This window comes from Sparus aurata, chromosome 7, assembly GCF_900880675.1.
Source record: "Sparus aurata chromosome 7, fSpaAur1.1, whole genome shotgun sequence".
NCBI classification, from domain to species: domain Eukaryota; kingdom Metazoa; phylum Chordata; class Actinopteri; order Spariformes; family Sparidae; genus Sparus; species Sparus aurata.
This window is the reverse complement of record NC_044193.1, coordinates 9,409,021-9,431,264: the sequence shown is the minus strand read 5'-3', so window position 1 is coordinate 9,431,264 and position 22,244 is coordinate 9,409,021. Positions and strand designations below refer to the sequence as shown.

The following is a 22,244-nucleotide window of genomic DNA, read 5'->3' as shown; positions in this document are numbered from 1 at the left end:
TAAATTGTCAACAAATGAAAAACACTTAACAGTTTTTCTCTATCTTATCCAAATCCAAGCCCCCCTAACTACAACAAGCTTTATTGCTTCCTGACTCATCATAAAATACACTTCTTACAAACTAGACATACATTTGTGGCGATGGTGTCAATATTGCGATATTGGTTTGAAAGGGGAAACAAAAAAAAGTTAGTGCTCGTAAGAAGACCGAAATGTAATTGTCAAACTTTCAAATAGATTTAATTAAGTTAGCAACAGGTTGTGAACAGTGCTGTTGAATTGTCTGCTGAAGTTAGCATGCTAACCAGCTAGCCCTGACCCCTCCTGTCTCGAAATACCACTTTTATTTGTGCCGACAAGAGGGGAAGGTCCAATACCCTTCTTAGCACTATATATGAATAATCTCACAAATTGTAAACAAATGAAATACTCTTTCTTATGTTTTCCTTACTAAACAGAAAAATACAATCATGCACCATCTGAATTACATTTTTCAAACTGAAACAAGCTGCCTTTTGACTCACCGTAAAACCCAACGCAGTCCGGTTTGTCTTGATATAATCACCTCTGGGTTGGTCGAAACAAATCCCAAATTCAAAGAGTAAAATGGGAAAATATTCCAGCTCTACACACTGTTTTCTCCCTTCTGCCGATGTCCTCTCCCATCCCCACCTGCCGTTTCTCGACATTGCTGAATTCACTGTCTCAGTAAGAGCTAAGTCAGAGGATGTGACTCCCTCTAAGATCCTTCCCAGCCAAGGCAACCTCTGGGGCGGCTAGCTCAACGGCTAACTGGGCCATGAGCTAATTAGCTAACTGTAGCTCACTGCAGCCAAGGATAGCTAGCAAAGAGCAGCAGTTGCCATTTACCTTTGAATTCTACAAATTACACCGTAAAAGGAGACAACTCTTGGTTATTTCTTGCTTTATTGTAGAGCTTGAACACAAACCAAAGACAGAAATGTAAAAAGGATGAACCATCATGGCTGGTTGAATAAAACATTCGCTTACTTTGGCATTGCTCTGCAACTTCTTAATATTTTTGACACTTAAATGGGAATAAGCAAGTATTGCTGTTAAAAAGAGAATTTAAAGGAATAGTTTAAAATCTGGGGACATAAAGATTATAAAATATCATGACACTAAATATGTAGCTTATTAGCTGAGCGCAAAAACAATGGAAAGAGCCCTGCTAGCTCTTTCCTGTCTTCATGCAAAGCTAAGCTAGTCAGCTGTTAGCTCCAGCTACGTATTTACCGTAAAAATATAAAAGTGGTGTGAATATTTTTTCTCAAACTCTATGCAAAAATATAAATAAGTATATTTCTTTATATATATATATATATATATATATATATATATATATATATATATATATATATATATATATATATATATATATATTTCTATTGTTAGGAGATGTTCCTTGAAGATGTTTCCTTTTAAGAAACGAGACATCACACCAAAACATTAATTTAGAACAAGAGTGCTAAAGTCAACAAATAGACAAATAAAATAAAATCCAGCAGTGAGAATATTAGAGTAGAGGGATGATAGGCAGGAGTGCATAGGTCGGTAGGCAGTCTTAACATGGAAATTAAACATCAGAAAACAATAAACAGACGAGCTCCAGAGTTCACGTCACTTCCTCTACTGTACAGTATGTCCAGCATATCTTTGGTTCCTCCTCGGATCAGCCGATCCTCCTCCTCATACAGGGTTGACAAACTGGTAGACGAGTCTGCGTGATACGTCGGGCTTCCGAATGATGCCTTTCTTGTAGTACTGGCGTATAGAGCGACTCAGTTTGTCGTAGTTCATCGCCGGGCGGTTCTTCCTGATGCCCCACAGCCTGGCCACGTGAGCCGAGTCTTCTATTTTGAAAATGCCTGTGGACAGAAGAAAGTATTAAAAATATTAAAACTCCAAATCTACATGGTGCACCTTTAACACGCAGGCATAAGAGGTGAGAGTTTAAATTGGAGTAATTGAAGTGTAATTCTCGTTTTGGATATCTTGAGACTGCAAAACAGCGTCTGAAACTACAAAAAGAAACCCAAATTGTACTTCAGCTGTCTGGTGATGGTTCTACATTTCACCGTTTCTAATGTTCCAGAAGTATTTCATGTTATTGCAACTGAGTTGTGCTAAAACCTGAACATAAATACTCTGCAAGGATCAACAGACCTTTTTTTTCCACACTAGGAAAAGCACGGCTGTAAGAACATTAACGACGGATCTGTGCTAGTTAGGGCGTCTCAGTCTGACAGTGAGGCACGCGTGGAACAGCAGCCGAGCCTTCATTCATTTTAATAGTTACACCTCTTCCCATTGTGACTTGTCAACATGTCTTTACCACACAAAAAAAACAGTGTAATAGTCACTGTAATTAGTCAAGTGCACCCGTTAAGTGATAGCGATCCACTCGGAATTTGCTGACAGGGACTGTCGACGCTCTGCCTCGGCCCTCACCTTTCTCTTTGTTGACCCAGCGGATGCAGCGGCTGTAGTTGTGAGGCTTCAGGAGCAGCTCTCGGAGGAACTGCCACAGGTGGATGGGCTGGTTGGGATATTTACAGATCACGTCGGGCCAGGAGTCATCGTCGGCTGCTGACGGAGGAGAGATTTTCAGAAAGCAGATGTTTATTTCACTCCACCTTCTCCCACCTTGGTTTATTGTAATCAGTGGAACAAATTGAAGCTTACACTCCTGGAAAAACAAACGTACCAGATTTGCTGTCTTCTGTTGGGCAGCGCTCCTTCATTGCTGCAGCTAAAGACACAGAAAAGAAAAGACCAATCAGGTTGCACATAAAACACAGAATACTTTAAGCCAAGTCTTGAATTTGCCTGACACTCTTCCTGATATCTTCCCTGTAGAGTATTTTCCCACAGTTATTGATGTTCTTACCAGATCTCCAGATGTCCAGGTGAGCGTACAGCACGTCTCCAAACTGCGACGAGTGTTTGAAGTCTGCTTCTGCCATGGAGCACAGATCCCTGCCGGACAGCTGCTGGAACATGGTGCTGAGCTGCGGCAGTTTGTACAGGTGCTCGGTCCAGAGGAGCCACTTCTGAACGTCCCCACAGCTCCAGTCTAACGGGTCTGAAACAGGTGGGGGGGAAACACGGAGAGACAAAGGTTTTATTTTTCCTTTACACGGCTTTGACTTTCTGAAAGCTGGAAATATGTCAACGCGTAGAGCTCGAGGCGTCTCTGTGACGGTGAGCGTTTGCTTATGAAGGTCACACAGAGGCTTCGGAATTGAACTGAGACCAGTTAAAAGTTGCTTTTACTCTGAAGACTGAAAGGACAAAACAGATTTTTATCATTTCAGTTTAAAAAAGGACAATATCAGCTAATCATGTCACTGATCAACATGTGTTTTCACAAAGCTGTTATTTAACGCTGAATTTTATCTCGTTGATGCTGATTGGTGACGCTGCATATTCTCTACCGCCCACCATCTCTCCAACTCAGTTCACCACATCCTCCATTATCATATCAGGGGTGCACATGAAAAGTATTTTACTCATCAGGCGGAGTGCTTCTCAACCTGGGAAGACAGTTGTGTAATTTCCTCCTCGGCTTGAGATGAGACATGGAGCTTGAAAGAAGTCTGGATCTACCGGGAAGGGGTGGGTCGAACCATTGGCCGGTTCTCCCTTTATTATGGGATCCACTGTTTGATGAGTTTATTGTATGCTACAAAAATTAAGATATCCACTTTTGCTGCTTCTGTTATGACCATTAACGTTAAATTTGTGTCAGTAACATTTGTGACGTTGTCTACGGCAGCTTGAGAAGACAGTTACAAGAAAAAGAGGAGAGTCTGATGAAAGTTATGGTGCCACGTTGAGTATTTAAAGGTGAAATTATATGTAAGACACAATAAAACACAAAACAAAACCCTTGACAGCCATTGAAAGATTCAAAAGTTCACATGAAGGATCACATGGCTCGGCCTGTTAGTGTGATAGGGACAAAGTGGGGGCATCGAGTTTGACTCTCACAAGAAGATGCTACTCGTTTGTCACGATGGAACTTTCTCCTCCTGCCTCCCCCGTGTTTTCCTGTTGTTTACCGTGAAACCCAAAGAAGAGGGAAGGGTCATTAAGCAAGTCCAGACTGTGGTGACAGCTGTATCGAAGTCGATGGGAGTTGCACGGAAAAAAACATGCTTAAAGCCAACATATCTACATCATACTGCACTTACACCATGAACAGCAGCTTTTCCTCCACAGATCTGAGGAAAGGAATGTGTCGATAAAAAATAAACAAAGTCTGTCGCTAGCTACTATCTTAAGTGCGGTGATTCATTTTCTGCTGGCACTTCCTCCTCAGACGTCAGACTTGTGTTGAAGTGTGTCTCTCCATGCATCTGACCATTGACCTCAATACAGCTGGTGTCACAGTCTGGCACTGAAGCGAGATTGGGTGAAGTAATGACCTTTCCTTCTTTATTAAGTTCCTCGCGTGTCCCTACATAGTGCTGTTTCCTTTTTTGTGTCTGTCTGGGCGTGGCGGTGGTCAACGGTGCTGAGGTGTTACAGTATGTTTATTAAGTTAAATATGTTAAACATTTATTAAAAGTACGGTGAACTGAAAAATATGACAAAACTTTAACTTTTGAGTGCTCTGAACTTGCTTTGGTTTTGCAGCGTTGGACACAAAAGGACAACAAAGGATTAAAAAGTCAGGATACCTCAACAAGAAAGTCTCCCTTCCAGCTCCTACAGGATACTGAAACACTATCCTCTAATAATATCTTTTGTTTGAGTGTGATGCAGCAGAACCGCAGGGGGCTATACATGTGTGGCCTGTTGTCTTTGATGGGTAAGAATCAGACCGTGATAAAAGCAAATAATCGCACCTACAGCGTACGATTTTGACGCCCTAGATAATGACTGTGTTCGTAAGAAGTGGAGATGATCCTCTGTCAACAGAAACGTTTACACAAGGTGGGCATGGCCACAGATGCTCTGCAGGTATCAGTTGTGTCTCTGTGGAAAAAGAAATTTGGCTTGTAAAGGTTTTATTTTATTAACCTACAACTTCTGCCAGCAACTCCTACAGCAGGTGGTTTTTTTCTGTTTTTTTGTATTCTGTCTTACCCGATGCAATGTTGAGCAGTTTGCAAGCCGTGTCGATGTCCTTCAGCACTTCTCCCACCACCATGGTCTGGACCTGCTCCAGGCAGCGCTCCTCCACCTGGCCCTCCATCTCAGACCGGGGATCCTGGGCTTGGCCGGGCTTGGCTGGACTGGGCTCTGGAGTCCTGGAAGGAAGAGCAGCGGGTGGAGTCGGGGTTCCTATCATCCTGAGCACCCAGGGGTTCTCCTCTGTAGCTAATCTCTCGTAGCAGGGGAGGTAGACCCCCGGCCAGCTGAGCTCAGGCAGCCCAAACAAGCTGCGGGGCGGTTTGACGTCCTCCACCTCATCCAGCCAGGCCGCCCTGGTGTCGATGTGATGAGGGTGGCTGATGTAGAGAGGCGAGTGTGCAGCGTAGCCCGGACTCCCCATGCTCAGGTTTGCTGGAGGGAGAAAGTACCGTTTCCATAAAACACTTGAATTACAGCTTAACAGAACATGGTGATAGCTTGATAACAAAGAGGTGATAACTAAATGATGCCAAAATTATCTAATTACCTAAGTAGGAACCAGGTAATCTACTTTACTGAAAAATCATTAACATATCTTGCTGCAAAAGTTCAGCGCTTGTCAAAGTATAGATTTTTTTAAACAAAATAAAGGAAAGTTAAAGTAACGGTATTTTGATTTATACGTTCGTCAACAGTTAATTAACCTTTTTATGGCATGTGAAACAGTGAAAAAGAGCCCATTATCATGATGCTGATGTAAAACTGGACTTATGGTATATAACACCCAGCTGACTCATATTTAAAAAAAACAACAACTGGAAACCAGCACGACACATTATAAACACTGCCATGCTTTGCATTTTGGAACATGAACAGCACACTTGACAAACAAACAGCACATTGCACGATGGGAAAAGTGGGATACCTGTGTTTGTGCACTGATAACCACCTTTTCAGGGAACATTTTGTTTACAGTGATAAGTAATGAATTAAAACCTCAAAACCACAAAATTAAACACAAATCTTATCTTTCTTTTACTAATTTACAGTTGCAGAATTTGACCGTACTTTTACTGCAGATTTTACAGCGGATGTTCAAAAGGGTGTTTTTGCCATAGTTGTCTACGTTCTCTGTCTGTATGTCTGTAAAATGAATATTTTCTTTTGGAGTTTTGCTTGATATTAACAATGGGGAATATCTATCTTACGTGGAAAACTACCAATTCCAGAGCTCTCAGTGACGACATCAACGATTTAAGACTCAACATGATTAAACCTTCAGCAGGTGGTTTCTGTGCTTCCCCAGACATGCCCACCACAAAGCGCCATCAGTCTTGTTGTCATCGGCGTCTTAACGGATTGACACCTTGTGTGACAATACCAGCTAACTTCCCTGTGTGACAGAGCTGCATTGATGCTTCACTGAAACCATACCCACATGCCCAATATTTAAACAGCAGCTGCCAAAAGTAAACTTGACATTCGTTCGGTGGTATTTACTTTGCTGCTACTGCACTTTGAAATGAGGAATCTGTCATTGCAGCATCGTCAACTGGAGCCTTTTGCAACTGTTAATCCCATAGAAGCGATTGTTTGTCCTTTGCTGTGTTTTTAAGCGACCCGAAAAACCCCACCAGCGATCCAGAATCTGCACAAATCCACTTCAGAATGTCTCATTAAAGGGTCACTTTGTTGTTCTGGGAGTTTTGGAGAAGAAATTCAAACTGAGAAATACAGTATTTGCAATATTAACAAGGTAATAATATGAACTCCTTTGCATAACTGAATAAACAAGCTGTTCTCAGAGGAAAATAACGTTCCCAGAACGCTGTTTGAAGCTAGAAAGGTGGCAGGGTCCGCCAAACATAAACAAAGTGAAACAGTGTGACATTGTCCTTTAAGTTCAGTTTGTGTATTCAGCCGTGAAAACAAAGAGAGTTTGTTTATAATAATAATAATAATCGGTCAATGAAGATCTTTCTCTTCTGATTAAAATTTCTTCCCCTAAAACTACAGACTGCACCTTTAATCTTTATATTTGGACTCATTCAGGTCAAACGGGTTCAGCCCGTGTGAAATTCGGCCCTTATCGGGCATTATTTTTTCGACGTCATTCAACAATATCAGAGCACAATCGACTCCACCTTCGAGATAGTAAACACAGATAAAAGGAGGACGATCAAGGCTGCGTTTGAAACTCAAAATGCCTTTTACTGTAATCCCGGAAAAAAAAGCAATTTGCAATCACAATGTAACGCACAATGCCTTTTAAAAATGTCAAGCGCGACAGGCCAGTGAGACGGATCACAAGTCAATTGCGAGAGAAAAAAAAGCTAAAGGTGTGGGACACAGGCGGCGCAATATGTGGATAAAGGATAAGAAGCTGGGAGCGTATTCATCACGGTGTGAGTAAGAGAACAGCTCACCGGGCTGGGAGTGGCCCCCTGTGCCAGTAATCCATGTGACAAAATGACACCTGTTTCAGTTTAAAAGTGGAAATAGTTATGCATCCGTTTGAATCTTATTGTTTTATGAGTAGACTAAATGTGAAAATTGTGCAAACCGGTCCTCCGTCCAAAACATTTCCGAAACAACGGCACAGGTGGCGTGACAAGAGACCGGGCACTGTTGTAACAAAACACTGATACAACAATGTAAGTATGTTTGCAGGAGAAGGCAAAAACTATTATTAATGCCCACAGCCGACCATTTGTTATTCAGAGGTCTGTCCTCTGCAGAACTGTGAGATTAAAGGATGAGTTCACACTTAAATGAAAGTTCAGTCGTTATCTACTAACTGTCATGCCGATGGACAGCTGGGGGAAGTTTCGTAGTCTGCAAAACAATCACAGCAAAAAAAACAAAAACGTTTCAACATTCACTTAAACGACTGAAGCAGGTGGAGACTCATTTTAATACTCATTAAAATAACTGAAAAGGACATAAAATGGCTCCATACCCCCGAGGTCTCAAAATGCACTGAAAAGACGTTATTTACACCCTCGATGCGCGGTTGATATCTGGAGGGGGTTGGGATTACGCCGGAGCCGCTATACATTTCTGTTGGTCTCCATCTACCACATATGTATAAGCGAAAGCTGCGACACTGTTTTGCTGCGAGGCTTCAGAAGTGTTTTGGTGGATTACTTTGTGGAAAGTTTTCATTTTTGGGGTGAATTTACCCTTTAATGTGACAAGAATATCTAAAAAAATCTCAAATTTAAAAGAAGTCAAAAGGGAGGAATGGCGACTGCGACTACGTGAGGCCTGCATATCTCGACACATGCTCCTCGTCCCTAGCTTTTTATTTCCTCCCCCTCCAGGTGATCAGCAGTTTAGATGTTTAGCGGCAGTTTAAAAACTCACTCTTCTGGATTGTCCTCTCTCCGTCTCTCTCTCTCTCTCTTTCCCCGCGGGACAAATGTCTGTGTGTTCTGTGTGCTGCCTCAGTGACATCAGCAAGCTCGCGAAAAAAAGAAAGTCTGTTGTTTCGTGGACTTTTGTTTTGGAGCTGTGTTTTACACCTCGTTAAATCGCTGCCCAAACTGATAGGAGAGGCATTAAGCAGATATGAGAGGCTGTGGCCATTCATCGACCGCCTGCATTCCACTGTTCTCTGGACAAAAGCTGTTCGATAACACACCTTTACGAGCTGTTCTGTGTCCAATCGGCAAAGTGACTAAGTCTGTGTTTCACAGTTTGCGGTAAAAAAAACAAAGAGAGAAACAATGTCACTGTTTCTTAGCTATACACTGTTTACTTTTATCTTCTTTTTGCAAAACATGGATTGATTCTCGTGAGCGTGCAACCAGTCATTAACACCAGGGCTGTAAAAAGTGCCCCAGAGACATTCTCAAGTTAAAGTAAAGAAATCGTGCTAAAAATGTTATCATAAAAGTAGAAGTCACACGTGTAGATAATGCTTGAGTGAAGCTGTCAAAGTATCTGATCATACATCAAGTATCAAAAGTACAGGTAAAAGTAAATAATACGTATAATCTATGCATCAACCAATTATCAGCCTGACTGGTTCTTAGAATGATCAGAATAATCAGATAAGATAGATGTATTTAAAAATGTGTTACTGTGGCTCTGATGCAGCAAGCAGTCCTCAAAGTAATTAGTAACTATGTAACAAGTACAATATTTGACTCCCAATCGAACTGGAAGTATCATAAGTAGCATAAAATGGAAATAATTAGGCAAAGTATAAGTACCTCAAAATTGTACCCAAGTGGAGTACATGATACACACATTATCAGAGTATTAATTGGGGAAAAAACACGGACAAAGAATCGGAACAAAAGTCTATTCTATGACCAGTAATCACAGCTGGTTGTCGTCTGCATCTCAATTTGAAATCCATCGCTTTAAATAATAATTGATGCTTCATCATCATCATAATAATAGTAATAATAATAATAATAATAATAATAATAATAATAATAAGAGTAATAGTAGAAAGTAAACATAATGACGGATGAGTGACAGTAACTTTAAAAAATGGATCTCAAAGTTAAATTCCTTAGCATCGTACTTGCTTTGTCAGCACACACGGTGTCACTCTCCCTAAACTAGAACTCATACAGAACAAGATATGTATATTTACAAACAATAAAAATTACTATAAAACTCAAAGACCGACACACACATCCAAGACTGCACGACCGCTTCCACTTTCAAACGATCTCCACCTGAGTTTAAAATGATCCCGGTCATGCTGCCCAGAAGAGTAATGGAATGTAAATTAAGTACATTTACTCAAGACCTGCATGTTCAGCAAGTACAATTCAGAGCTAGGGTTAGAGATTGTACTTCCACTCTGTTACATTTTGGAGACAAATGTTGTGCTTTCTACTCACTCCATTTATATGATCGTTTTAGAGACTTGTTTCTCTGCAGATCGAAGCTGCACCAGATCCAAAGTATCACGTGTTGTAATGAAATTCCAAAATGTTTATAGGCAACTGGATATATATATAAAGAAGCTGATTCCTGTAAGAAAAATGCTGGATATTTGATCGGTTTATTGGCCAGGCCATTAATCGGAAGTACACAGTTTCAACACATGGGAAAATAAATTACTTCTACCAGCACGTTTGATACTTAAACACGTTTATAAGCAGAAAATTATCTCTGAGACTCAAGTGCATGCCATGTCAGACACTTTGAGACTTTTACACGAGTACTATTGATGTGGGTGACTTTCACCTCTTCCAAAATAATAAGACTTTAACATCTTTCATTTCACCCAAGTATGATTTTCATGACATTTTCACACCACCACCCAGAATCTGAATACTCGTTCTGTGACTGGTAACAGAGGTGACAGCAGCAGGCAACATAATAAAAGTAGTATAGAAGCCCTAATGGGCTTGTAGTAGGAGGTTTCTCTGAGATGTACTGCGGACTGTGGTCTCACCTTGTCAGTGTTTCCGACGCGGAGGCTCTTCTCCTGAACTGCTCCCTCCTTGATCTGACGTCAAGGTGCTGCGGAGACCCTTAACCGGTTTGGCCCTCAGGTGAGGATGTGCTGATGCTGTCTCCCTTCTCGTCCACTCGCCGACCGCGAGACACTGTTTGACTTCTGGCCCTGAGCAGCGAGACTGATTTGGGCCACGGTGCCTTCATGACATATCACCTCTGCAGGTAAGGGTGTGTCCCCTACGAGGGAGGCTGCTCTGAGTGCATAGTTAATAATGGCTGGAGGCAGTTATTCAGATGGAGAGCTCATAAGTCAACACAACACCTGAGTGAGTCTTGACAGCCTGGAGAAGCTGTGTGTGTGTGTGTGTGTGTGTGTGTGTGTTGGGGGGAGGAAGACCCTGAATTTTGTTTTACAAAGAATAGCAGCAACTGGGAAGATCTTCAAACTTTGTGAGCATAAATGACTAAACTACTCGAGACCAGAGGATTAAATCTGATCTCAAACGAGGTGACGCTGTTTACAGTTCGGGCCCCCCGCGGGAGGGAACTCAAGTTCACTCACACTTTCATCATGAGAGGTTTTTACTCTTGACCAACACTCCTCACTGTTAGAAGATTAGCAGGCTGTTTGCATACAGCAGCTCAGCCTGGAGTACTTGAGGAAAATGAAAGTGATGGGAGAAATACGTCCCAGACAACCCAAATAGTCATCTACGGGAGAGAGGTGTCCGGATGTAAGGTGACACAAGGAGGCGAACTTCATTCCTAATGTGTCAGGGCGAGCTGAAAGACTCAGGGATCTCCTCCACAGTGTGTCACGCGTGTCTGTTACAGGCTCGATTTCAACTCGCTTGCCACCAGGCGAAAGGCCGGCCATGCGGGGACACACAGGAGATCTGGAGCATGACCCATAATGTCCATAAAATATCCATAAATCACCCACGGCTGAATAATGGTGGGAGATTATTATCTTGGAAAGCTGAATAACTGGTACACAGGCTGAGAGAGAGAGAGAGAGAGGGGAAGAGAAAGCAGGAGAGTGTAAATGTTTGCTCAAACTAAACAGTGGTGTTGAAGTAATCTAAAGAGCTGCTGCCGGCGGTATCCACCCACACACTTCACCTTTAAGAGCCTTCTCTAAGATTGTAACTTCACTGGGGCTTTTCAAGTCAGCTGGACCTTAATGTTGCCGTGCCACGTTCATATTTTCCCTTTCGGGCTGTGAAAACATTCAACCTGAGCAAAACATTGTCAAGCGAGGAGCCCCCTCAGGCAGACTGCAGCGGGACAGAGCCGTTGACTGACAAAAGAGGGTCTTGCAGGCGGAGGGGAGCTCCTCAGACCGGTACACCTCCAGGCTAACTCACGAGCGGACGACTCTTTCATGTGCAAAATGAGAGAACGACTTAATCAGGATGAGCCCGCTAGAAAACAAACCCGTCTCAAGTTTTGAACCACAGTTACGGTTTTCTTCAGACAACAACTTTTTCGCTCATCGCTCGCATCAATCATTTAAAAAAAATTTTTATTATCATGGTTATTTTGAGTGCCGACATGAGAGCACTTTGCAGTAGTTTAGCCTTGTTGCTTATTGTTCAACTCCAAAGCTCACAGTGTGGCTTTTTGCTATCTGGTGGGCAGCTACAGATTCATAGAAAGATGCTGAGCGTAAAAAAAAAAACCTTGCTAAAAGAAGATTTTGAGAATCCTATTTGTGACTTGCACATGTGATCTATAAACCTCAAATGGTCGTAAACTGACGTCACCTATCTTGTTTTTTTTCTCCTAAATCGATGCCGGCACAGATGAGATGAGGGGTTAAGTCAGGACCAGCCATGGTCCGGACGAGATCACGATGATGGTAGAAGTGACTGGAAGACAGGCATCACGCGCTATTGTGAGTTTTTATGCATTTTTTTTTTCTTTCGAGGATCAAAACTGATCACAAGTCAGTTTTATAAATGAAACCCCAGACGTGGCTGTTTTTGAAAGAAAAATGACGAAGGAAAGTAAGTAGAGTGTACAAATTGAGGCCCTAGATGCACACAGAGCACGTCACATTAACGTGTTTTATGAAATAAAAACATTTAATTATGAAGTAGCATCTAAAAACATGTATTCTCCCTCCTTGCGAAGCCCCTGTAAATCCACCAGAGACTAACCATGCCCTTTGTGAAATGCATCATTAACCTAAAGCAAATTTACAAAAAACTATGCGGAGCAGCCCGCAGGAACATCTGGTGAAGCTACTGGATGTCAGTGACCTTTAAGTCATTTCCACTTTAAACACAAAAACATCCCCTCCCAACGCAAACAGATGGCGGTCTGCTACATTTAATAGTAGACTACATGTTATGTCATGTGTCCCGGGGACTAATGGTGGTTAAAGATATGACGTAATGTGCAAGCTCAGCTCTTTTTGTGTATGTGGCTCTATTTTATGTCATTTATTTTTACTTCGCTCATTGAAAATCTTCAAACTTTCTCATTTATTCGTTGTTTTAAAGACTTGTCTGAGAAGAATATCCTAAATGGTGTACAAGACTACTGCTGCAAGACATTTGGAGCACAGTGAAGAGAACTGTGCAAGCAGAAGGAATTATGAGCTAGGTGTTACAATCCGTCCCTACGGAGAAGAAACCGCAGCTGTATCTCCTCCATTTGGCAACACTTTTTAACAACCATCACTGGTAGATCCTAAATGTGAAGTTAAATCGCAAATGGATAGTTAACTGAAGCTTTTGTTCATATTTACTGCACTGCAAACAAACAGTGAAATGCTTTATAAAGGAAGGTTTATAGACATCAGTTCCAACTTTTTAATGGCCATACAGTCAATGTTTATAGAGTTCAAAGTATTTTGAACATCGGTTGCAACTTTACGATAAACAATTGCTTAATAAATGTTTCAAAGAGCATTTCATTGTTTGTTGTCGGTACATTTTAAGTTCCCTCACTTTATTTCTACCTTATTTTAAAACTTGATTATTGACAGCAACTATAACAAAATGTTTATACACAGCTGCTTGTTGTTTTCATTGTATTGACATATGTATGTTTTTTCTGAGTTGTGTGTATTGACTGGGTAAGCTGCGTATTAATTGCCCTTCTTGGGGATCAATAAGGAAACAAAGACAAACCTACAAAGCAAAGAGACATCTAACCATAACTGATGACGTGATAATCTAAAAGCTGGTGTGAAATCAGTCTGGAGATCTATAAAACTGTTTACTGTTAAATCGATTCTGCTGCGCAAACATGACAACAACAAAAAAAAAAGAGTTAGATTCCAGTGATAATTTAATCATACAAACATTCATCAAACACACGGGAAAAAAGCTTTCATCTGTTTGCACTTCCTCACGCTCATAAATGTGCTGTTGTACGAGTCTGTAGCCAACTGATTCACTCTGCAATCTGGCCAGTGGAAAAACTTCCGAGAGAAATTACACAAAGAAGAAGAAGAAGAAGAAGAAGAAGAAAAAAAAAAAACGCACTCTGCCCTCCGTGACAGCAAACACCTTCGTCGGCAGAGAGAGACATTTATGGTTAATCGTACAATGTTCTGTTAAACAGCAAGGCGGGGTTGGCGGGGGGGGCCCAGAGATACAGGCGACAAGTTGTTGTATGTATTGGCTGGTGTTGTCGTGCTGTCGCAGCTCAGTAACCCTGAGGCTTACAGTTAGTACCTTAATGAAAGAAGGGGGTGTTTACCTGGTGAGATGGTCTTAACGCCGCGGCTGTGGATGACAGATAAAAATCACAAATGCTTCAGGTCTTAACAGTACTTGTGTTGGAGGAGAGCACACACACACAGGCCCCGTCGCCGCGCATACATCAGCCAGTTAGTGCAAGTAGATATGCAGTAACAAATACTCAGGACAACGTGATTCTGGCTTTTTTTCTTTTTCTTTTTTAGTAGTTTTGCTGGTGTGCTCGATTTTTGAATCTGAAATTGTTAGACAGGATTGAATTCTTTTTTCTTTTTTTTAAAAATGTGTTTGAGAAGCTCATCGATGTGGGACATTTAACAAAGAGACACGGAAAGTTCATAACCATTATTACAATTAATTCAATGCAAATGTACAATGTCGAGTCTTTGGGTAAATAAAAAAAAAAACGTTATTATCTTCTTCTACATTCGTCAAATACATTCAACTTAACATGATTCAAGCAGGTCCGAGACAGCTTTGACGTTGAAACTGAGAGCGTGGTGACAAAAAACGGCTGTTTTCATAATGTGAAGTTACGCCGTTAATGTAGCTTAACTTCAATATCTGATGCTATACTGTGCATAAATCCTGATTTCATGTAAAAATCTTAGCTCGAGACAATGACTGGGAAAATACTGCACTGATACCAATAATGGATACTCTGCTAATATTTCTTCTTATATTTCAAATATGTACGTCTATATGTGTCAGCATATTCTTGGGCCTGAAAGATATCGATAATGGCCTTTCATTGATAAATATATATGTACGTGGATATGAAAACTTTTTTTTTTTTTTAGATTATAATGCAGCAAAAGATGATTTGGCTTATTTATAACTATCAAAATCCAAGTGAAGTTTGATTTTTCAGTGCATTTTAGATGATAAAGTTTGTGATACTGTAAAATATCCTTAAATCTGTTTACTTGACTCTAAAGTCAAAAAGTGTCGCTGCAAAAATAATGTGTGTAACTAGTTTTTTTCCTCACTTATACCAGCATCGGCCCTACAAACTGAGTATAGGTCGGGCTCTACTCGTCCATCTCTCACAGAAGCCTTTACGCATTCCTGCTTCATCAGATTCAGTTTCACTAAAGTTTCTTGTTCTTTCCATTTATAATATTTTGCTTAACAGAGGGCTTATATAAATTGTCTAGCCTTAAATACATACTACAAATGATATAAGCTATACTGAATAAGAGTTCTGCTTCTCAGCGCTGATCTTATCTTCTGTTTGTTAAGAGTAATGGCTGACTCCCTCCAGTGGAGAATACCTGCACTGCATCTGAAATTGCAGGAACGACGACAGCAAAGAAAGGATTGCCAAAAATGCACAAGACATGATTTCCGATGGGATGTCACATTTACCTTGTCTCTTAAAAAGGGTACATTTAAAATTAAGATAAAAAAGAATCAAATAAACAACGATGTACTATGTTTTCAGAGACGCCCATACTGGTAGATTTAGTTACAGGGAACCGAATCAATAACCCAAGAGTCAGAGCAGAAACTAGAGAATCAGTTGGCAAATTAAATGGCTTTTCCTCCAAAGTCTCTCTTTCTGTTGCAAAATGCGCACACATATCCACACAGTTTCACAAATACACACTCCTGTCATTGTTTCATTTGCACCCCGACAACTAAAAAGAAAGAAAAATAAAAATCTGAAAAGTTATCACTCAAAAGACTCATAGCACTCATTTTTTTTTTTTTTTAACTTAGCATTCACACGTGCATACAGTGGGTTGTGGGATGTTGGTTGAGCTGCACGTCGGGAGCGTTGGCCTCTGGTTTTTTTTTTTTCTCAAAGTGTAGCCGGACTTTGCATAAAGTGTTTTTGAATCTCCACACTCTCCGCCAGCTACTGATAAAGCCTCTTCTTTCTCTCATCGGTGTGACAGACTCCAGAGGTACGGTTTAGTGCTGCTTCACTATGACAAGTCCCATGGTTTAAGAGTGCCCGAAAGGATAGGGTTCCTGTATACCCTGTAAGGAAGCAAATGATCGAAATGAACAGACGAGCAGGGATGCAAGACAAGTAGAAAACTGACTTAATGAGAAAAAAAAATACTGGAAAACGCTGCAAATATAGACCTTCATCCGACTTTCACATACACTCTTTTAAAGTCAAAATGGTGGCTGTAAAGATGAAACATGGTGCTGTTTGATGTATTTGTGCCCATCTCTGCCTTAATCAATTGTGCTGAGTGCTAATTAGCTTTTATTAGCATTTTAACGTGCAGCTCAAATGACCACCGTGCTTGAGTGCAGCCTCACAGAACTTCTATTGTGGATGAAGACTCTTAGAATCCGCTGAAAGTATAAAAAGGGAGCAGTAAACTCGGCTGCAGCCTTGAGCAACATTTTCTGTGAAAGGCTGATGAATATTTCATCTCTGCTCAATAGACACATTTATACTCAAGAACAGATTTAACAGAGAGATATTCAAGTGTTGAGGTTGGGAATTCTCCTTATCCTTGATGCTTTATTCAGAGATTAGATCTAATCGTTGTTGTTTTTTATAATTATAAAAAGGTTGCTCTGTCATTTTGATGATGATGGATATTTGAAAAGACTAGTGAGGACAAATCGCCTTAGATATGTCTTACCTGGTTATAAGAGACTACTGATAGATTGCTTTGTAGACTGTTTGCTACTATATCCACAGAGTTGTGTGAAAGTCCATTCTGATCTTGCTGCAGCTCGTTGGGGTTTCCCTGCCAATGTTCCTCTGCGACCCTATGACCGCTGGCATCGTGGAGGCTGTTGTTGTTGCTGTTTGGGCACTTGCTCTTCTCTGGCGAGGCGAAGGGGTTGTAGTCTCCCTCCACGTGGCGGTGAGGCTGTGTGTTGAACTCGGCTTGGAAAGAGGAAAGCTGCTGTGTGACGCCGAGGAGACCTCCGACCTCCACACTCAGGATCACCCAAATGACATCTGTGAAAAGAAAAAATTGTGAGTGTTATAACCGAAGCATAGCCTGAAACAACATTCAGATTATGTAAAAAAAAAAAAAAGCTGGACCCTACACGTGATATCCCAAGATTTAAAACGCTTCAGGTCTACAATTCTTTTCTCTCTTAAAGCCACTCGGAGACTGATGGTGTTAAATGAGGAATTATCACTGTGAACACCTGAATGAAATATTAAGGGCAAGTATAATTTCTAATTGAGTATCCCTCCGCTGCTTCATTTCAAAGTAGCCAAGTCTCGAGGGACTTCCTGTTGATATCCATCATACACGTTGATCTTACAGGAGGACATAAATCAATTTAATGAATGACTCTTAATTTAATTAGTGCGTGGTAATAGAATGACTCTTAATAGTTTTTACTGAAGGAAACGCATACAAAATTATGCAGCGCTTAATCTTCTGCTGCTGCCTACAGCTGCTGCTGCTAACCACGGTACTCGGCTGGATATCTGCACGTCAGCAGCTCCGTTCAAAACAAACGATAATCTATTTAAAAAGAACAATCAATTCGGGTCAGAGGCAATAATTCAATCAGGGCACATAAAATGATGGCTACAGTAATTCTACAGCCCCATAGTAGGGATGATAAGTTGTAATGTTGATGGGGCTGACTCTGCCTGGGTAATGTCAACGTTACATCACAAGTCAGCATGAAGAAACATTGTTTTTGTTATTTATAGTCCCTAGATCAGCCTCCGGCACAGCGCGAGGCTTTGGGAGGTGAGCTAATCATCCTCCTGCTGCCAACAATGGGTGAAACTGAGTAAGAGACGCAGCTGGGTGTCTCCGGAGTGAATGTCTGTCAATGTTTCCAAAAATCTTTGTTTCAACTCTGGTAGGATTCGTCCCAAAGGTCAGTTTTCCTCGCACTACAATGCCATGAAGGTGTGTATGAAAGGCCAAAACGCTTAGAAAAAGCTATATTTTCAGGAAAACCCATGTAAGACAGGGCTGCAGTTCTAGGGCGGCAACACGTAATTATTGAACAGCTGATTATTTTTTGAATCATGAAACTAAAAAATTTTATAATTTGATTTATACATGATGTTTAAAACATAGTTAGGTAGCAATTCTTCACATTTGAAAAGGATGAATGTTTGGAACCCTTACTCTAACATGAATGAATTATCACACTATTCTGTCTATTGGCTGATTGAAACACTGACTAATCATTTCAGGCCCTTCAGCATATGTATTGAAAGGAACAACTGAAATTCACGTTTGTTTGCAGTGTGAAGTTTGCTGTCCTCACCTCCATAGTAAAGTCCTGTTGCTGTGCACATTCTCCACTGGCCCTGGTACATGCCAGGAGCCACAGGGCTCTGCATCTGCACACTGACATCAGCCATTTCCTGAGGGTCTAGAGACCGCACCATCACCATGTTTACATGACCAAACTGATCTCCTCCAACATACTTCAGACAAACCCCGGGAGGCCACGATTCTGCACCTGGAAGACACACAGACAACCGTGCTGAACTCAACATGACATGCGTGTGATTATTTTTCATTTACGAGGTCCGGTGTCAGCTCTGTGTTCTCTCAGATTAGAATTACTGTTATCCGCGACGACTTGCCTGTGTTCTGTATCCTCCAGGTCTTTGTGAAAGGTGTGTCTGGTGGAACTGATTCACCCTCACCAATCGTCACGTCCCTCACAAAGGACATGCACGGTGCACTGATGTTAGGACTCTCAAAGTCGTAGTAGGCTCCGATGGCTGCTTGTAAATTCCTGAGACAAAAGAGGGCAGAAATGAAGATGCTCAGTACAGATCAACATTTGAGTTTAACATAAGATTTGTGTCAGAGGAACCCCATGATTCAATAGCAATTTTAATCGAAATACTGTCGAACATCTGGATATGAAATCTAAAATTCTTGTTCTTCCGCGGTCACAATTTCCCAAAGTCTACAGTGACATCTTCAAATTGTATGTTGGACCGGCCAAGAGTTGATACCCCAATGACATTAAATTTAAAATCACAAATGACATATAACACTGTCAATTAAATGTCTGCCCTTGGTAGCACCGGACCGATATTTGGCCTATCACAGAATATCCGTTTTTTTTCTCCCTATTATCTGTCTCGACATTAGGCCCAAAAATCAAGTCCCGGTCGGAATCTAGCTTTTAACATATCCCATGAGTCTTGGCTAAAGACATCCCCGCCAAAGCACAATGGATGCTTTAGTTGCTAAATGCTATACTTACAAAGTTATTAGGGGTAGGCCAATTATCGGGTATATTCAGCTTTTTTGGATTATCGGTATGAGTGATTTTTCTGTTGGATTGCCGCTAAAATAAACAAAGAAAAAATGTGCTACTTTGGCTGTGACGCAACTGTCCCCCCCCCCCACCCGTCAATGTCCCACCTACAGCAATATCTGATTGGTAACACTTCACAATTAATAGTCTATAAACACTGAATAATCTGAACCTGCAAAGTAACTAAAAACTAAACTCATAGAGTAAGTGTGGTGGAAAGGAAGTATGGAGTTGCAGCGAGAGGAAATACTTCAGTAAAGTACCTCAGAATTGTACACAAGACCAGTAGATGAGTACATTTTACTTAGGTTTATTTCATCCCTGGTTGTTACAAGAGGATTTGCATTATTACTCCGAATGAATATCGTCCCCAAATACCGGTTTTCAGTCTCCTTTATCTCTAATAATCTGTGTCAGCAGCTAAAAACAATAATGGTTTTTCATTAACTTTAGACGGTTCACCTTTTTAAGAGTGAATCTGGCATCCCTTGGGAAATTATATCTATTTCACAAGAGTCTATTTTTAACTAAAGCACTGCATTCTCGCTGTGATAATTGTGTTTAAGTGGTTTTGGTTTGAATGCGCACATTTTGCAAAAACAACTTGAGATATCTGCAGATCCAGAGAGACTGCCAATGGGTGCTTTCCCTGACATGCAGGTCATCCATAAACCAGCAGCTTTTTTATTTTTAGAAAGCCCCATTTGCAGAGGAGCTATTACACGGCATCACGTGATGCTACTACAGCCTGCTCTGCCCCCACGTCTTGTTATCTTCCACAGACCTGCAGAGGCTTAACACTGCATGTGAAAGATATATTTAAGGGGGAAAGTTCCAGGATGACCTTCTCCTCCCATTTGGCACATTCATTTTCGTTTTTACTCAACGACTTTGCACTGCTTACTGTTTTCATTTTCGAAATCAATCACATTCAGAAGCAGTGCTGCCATTTCTTAAGTCTCTCAGCAGGTTAAAAATCACGTATGATGGCAGGTTTGAGGTAAAGATTTGCCAGGCTTGCTTGCACAACCACTGTGTGAGCTTTACTCCGTTACGTAATAAGCAGTGGGGATCACCACTGTGGCTGTGGTCAAGGAGAGACAGACGTCACGTAAACGTCTGATCATCTTGACTATCGATCATGAAAAAAAAATGTCCACCCTCACATAGCAAAAGACAACAATACCCCTTTGAGAGAGTAGTTACAAACTTTTAATTATCCCCCCTGCTGACTGATAACCTAGCTAGCTAAAAGTGTTACTACCTAGCTTAGTAAAAGTGGTGTCTGCTCTGCTAACCTGTCAGCTCCTTGACCCAACCGTCAAAACATTCACGTAAAATGACTTTCGTGTGTTTTTTACTCGACTGTCACACTCGCTTGGAGACGAATTTGTGTTGCAAAAACGAGCATTTTTTTTATCAGGTACGAACACCCGCTTAGCTACCTTCCACTGTGAGCCTGACAGGCAATCAAAAGTCGGAGACACGGTGACTCAGCTAACGCTAGTTACGTTACTACAACGTCGTTAGCTGTCATTGTGCCCACGTTTACATGCCTAACGTAAACGCTACCACTCTGTCACGACGACGGACAACACGTCCCATGATTTCCTTTTCTCTTTACCCCAACAAAAACACGTCTTTAACGCGAGAAACCTGGACAGAAGCTCCCTAGCTCGTTATCTATTATCTAACATAACCCCGCACAGCAGGCCAGACGAGTCACCGAGCTCACCAGTTGGTCATGTCCAGAAAGAAGGCGCATCCGGCGGGGTTTAGCTGAAACCCGAGGAGCCTCTGAAATTCCGATATCAGGATGTCTTTGTCCGTTGTACCCATGCAGCTGAATTTCTGCATGAGCTCCTGGTCCAGGTCCAGGTCCAGGTCCATGCCCTCCATCTCGGATTTGCCTGGACAGAAACTGGGGCTTCGCTCCTAATTTAGTCCGAGGCCTCGACTTGTCATAACAAACTCGACAACAGGGCCGAGTGCGCATGTCACATGATTGTAGTCCGTGTGTAGTCAGCCTATGAGCCACAGGCCTGCTGGAGCCAGCACAGCACTCACCTCTGCCTGAAATACATTTTAATTTTGGCTATATATCTTTGTTACAGTATAATTACATGTAATCAAATATATGAATAAACGTTGTTTCTTTTTAAGCTGAATTTTTATAGTGTTTTTTAGTCGAGCTGTCAGTGTTTCATTGTTTAAAAGTAATGAAGAGGGAATATTTTTTGGGTTTGAACAAAAAAGAAGAAAAAAGTAAACTGTTATAAACTTTTTTTTTTATTTTTATCTTTGATTGAATTTATTTCACTGAATGTCAATAATTCTAATGCAAATTCAATTTGTTGTCATATCTTTTGAGCAGGTCAGATAAATGGTCAAATTAAAGAATGATTAAACAGCTAATATTGCCTGGTCTTTTCTCCTTATAAAGACTGGATACTGCAGTATCTTGGGGTGACTTGACTTTTGTTTCATGTATTAATTTCTAAGAAGTAGGTTATACGCAATGTTCCACGAGTAATCCACATAGCATCAAATTATCAGAATCCAGAGGGGATGTTTCAAGTCAGGCACACGATCTCATCTCTGGAGTTAGATGAGTGTCTAGATAATGATAGGCAGTTAATGAGCATATATTGTGCTTTTTACATGTTATTGTTGTCTTTATCCTAAGTACTAAAATAAAAACAATCAATCAATGCTATAAGTTTAATATTTTCTAAAAATATATGTAATAATAAGTAAATCATT

General features: G+C 41.0%; 2 protein-coding genes across 3 annotated transcripts; both read right to left on the bottom strand.

Annotated features, from left to right (window-relative positions):
* Positions 1 to 1,420: 1,420 nt before the first annotated feature.
* LOC115584639 (SAM pointed domain-containing Ets transcription factor) lies at positions 1,421 to 11,121 on the bottom strand. Of its 2 annotated transcripts, none has more exons than XM_030422190.1 (6): positions 10,526 to 11,121; positions 5,116 to 5,535; positions 2,912 to 3,106; positions 2,729 to 2,773; positions 2,473 to 2,610; positions 1,421 to 1,889 (listed from the first exon to the last, which is right to left on the bottom strand). In XM_030422190.1, the coding sequence occupies exons 2-6, from the start codon at positions 5,522 to 5,524 to the stop codon at positions 1,711 to 1,713; spliced, it is 966 nt and encodes a 321-aa protein (XP_030278050.1). In that variant the 5' UTR covers positions 5,525 to 5,535; positions 10,526 to 11,121; the 3' UTR covers positions 1,421 to 1,710. The 2 variants fall into 2 exon arrangements, with proteins under 2 accessions (XP_030278050.1, XP_030278052.1); XM_030422192.1 differs by having other exon boundaries at positions 2,473 to 2,607.
* A 2,691-nt stretch (positions 11,122 to 13,812) lies between these two features.
* LOC115585434 (protein ILRUN) lies at positions 13,813 to 21,490 on the bottom strand. Its single transcript, XM_030423796.1, has 5 exons — positions 21,217 to 21,490; positions 18,793 to 18,947; positions 18,468 to 18,665; positions 16,853 to 17,178; positions 13,813 to 16,229 (listed from the first exon to the last, which is right to left on the bottom strand). Exons 1-5 carry the CDS (start codon positions 21,378 to 21,380, stop codon positions 16,194 to 16,196), a joined length of 879 nt encoding a protein of 292 aa, XP_030279656.1. The 5' UTR covers positions 21,381 to 21,490; the 3' UTR covers positions 13,813 to 16,193.
* Between the last annotated feature and the right edge of the window lie 754 nt (positions 21,491 to 22,244).

Bases quoted from the DNA above. Each gene is read 5' to 3' on its own strand.
- LOC115584639 (XM_030422190.1), bottom strand. From the start codon at position 5,524: ATGGGGAGTCCGGGCTACGCTGCACACTCGCCTCTCTACATCAGCCAC. The intron at 2,611-2,728 runs GTACGTTTGTTT...CTCCTCCGTCAG, and splicing joins AACAGAAGACAGCAAATCTG to CAGCCGACGATGACTCCTGG. The intron at 1,890-2,472 runs GTGAGGGCCGAG...TTCTGTCCACAG, and splicing joins CTGGGTCAACAAAGAGAAAG to GCATTTTCAAAATAGAAGAC.
- LOC115585434 (XM_030423796.1), bottom strand. From the start codon at position 21,380: ATGGAGGGCATGGACCTGGACCTGGACCTGGACCAGGAGCTCATGCAG. The intron at 17,179-18,467 runs GTGAGGACAGCA...TTCTTTTCACAG, and splicing joins AACAGGACTTTACTATGGAG to ATGTCATTTGGGTGATCCTG. The intron at 16,230-16,852 runs GTAAGACATATC...GCTTCCTTACAG, and splicing joins CAGTAGTCTCTTATAACCAG to GGTATACAGGAACCCTATCC.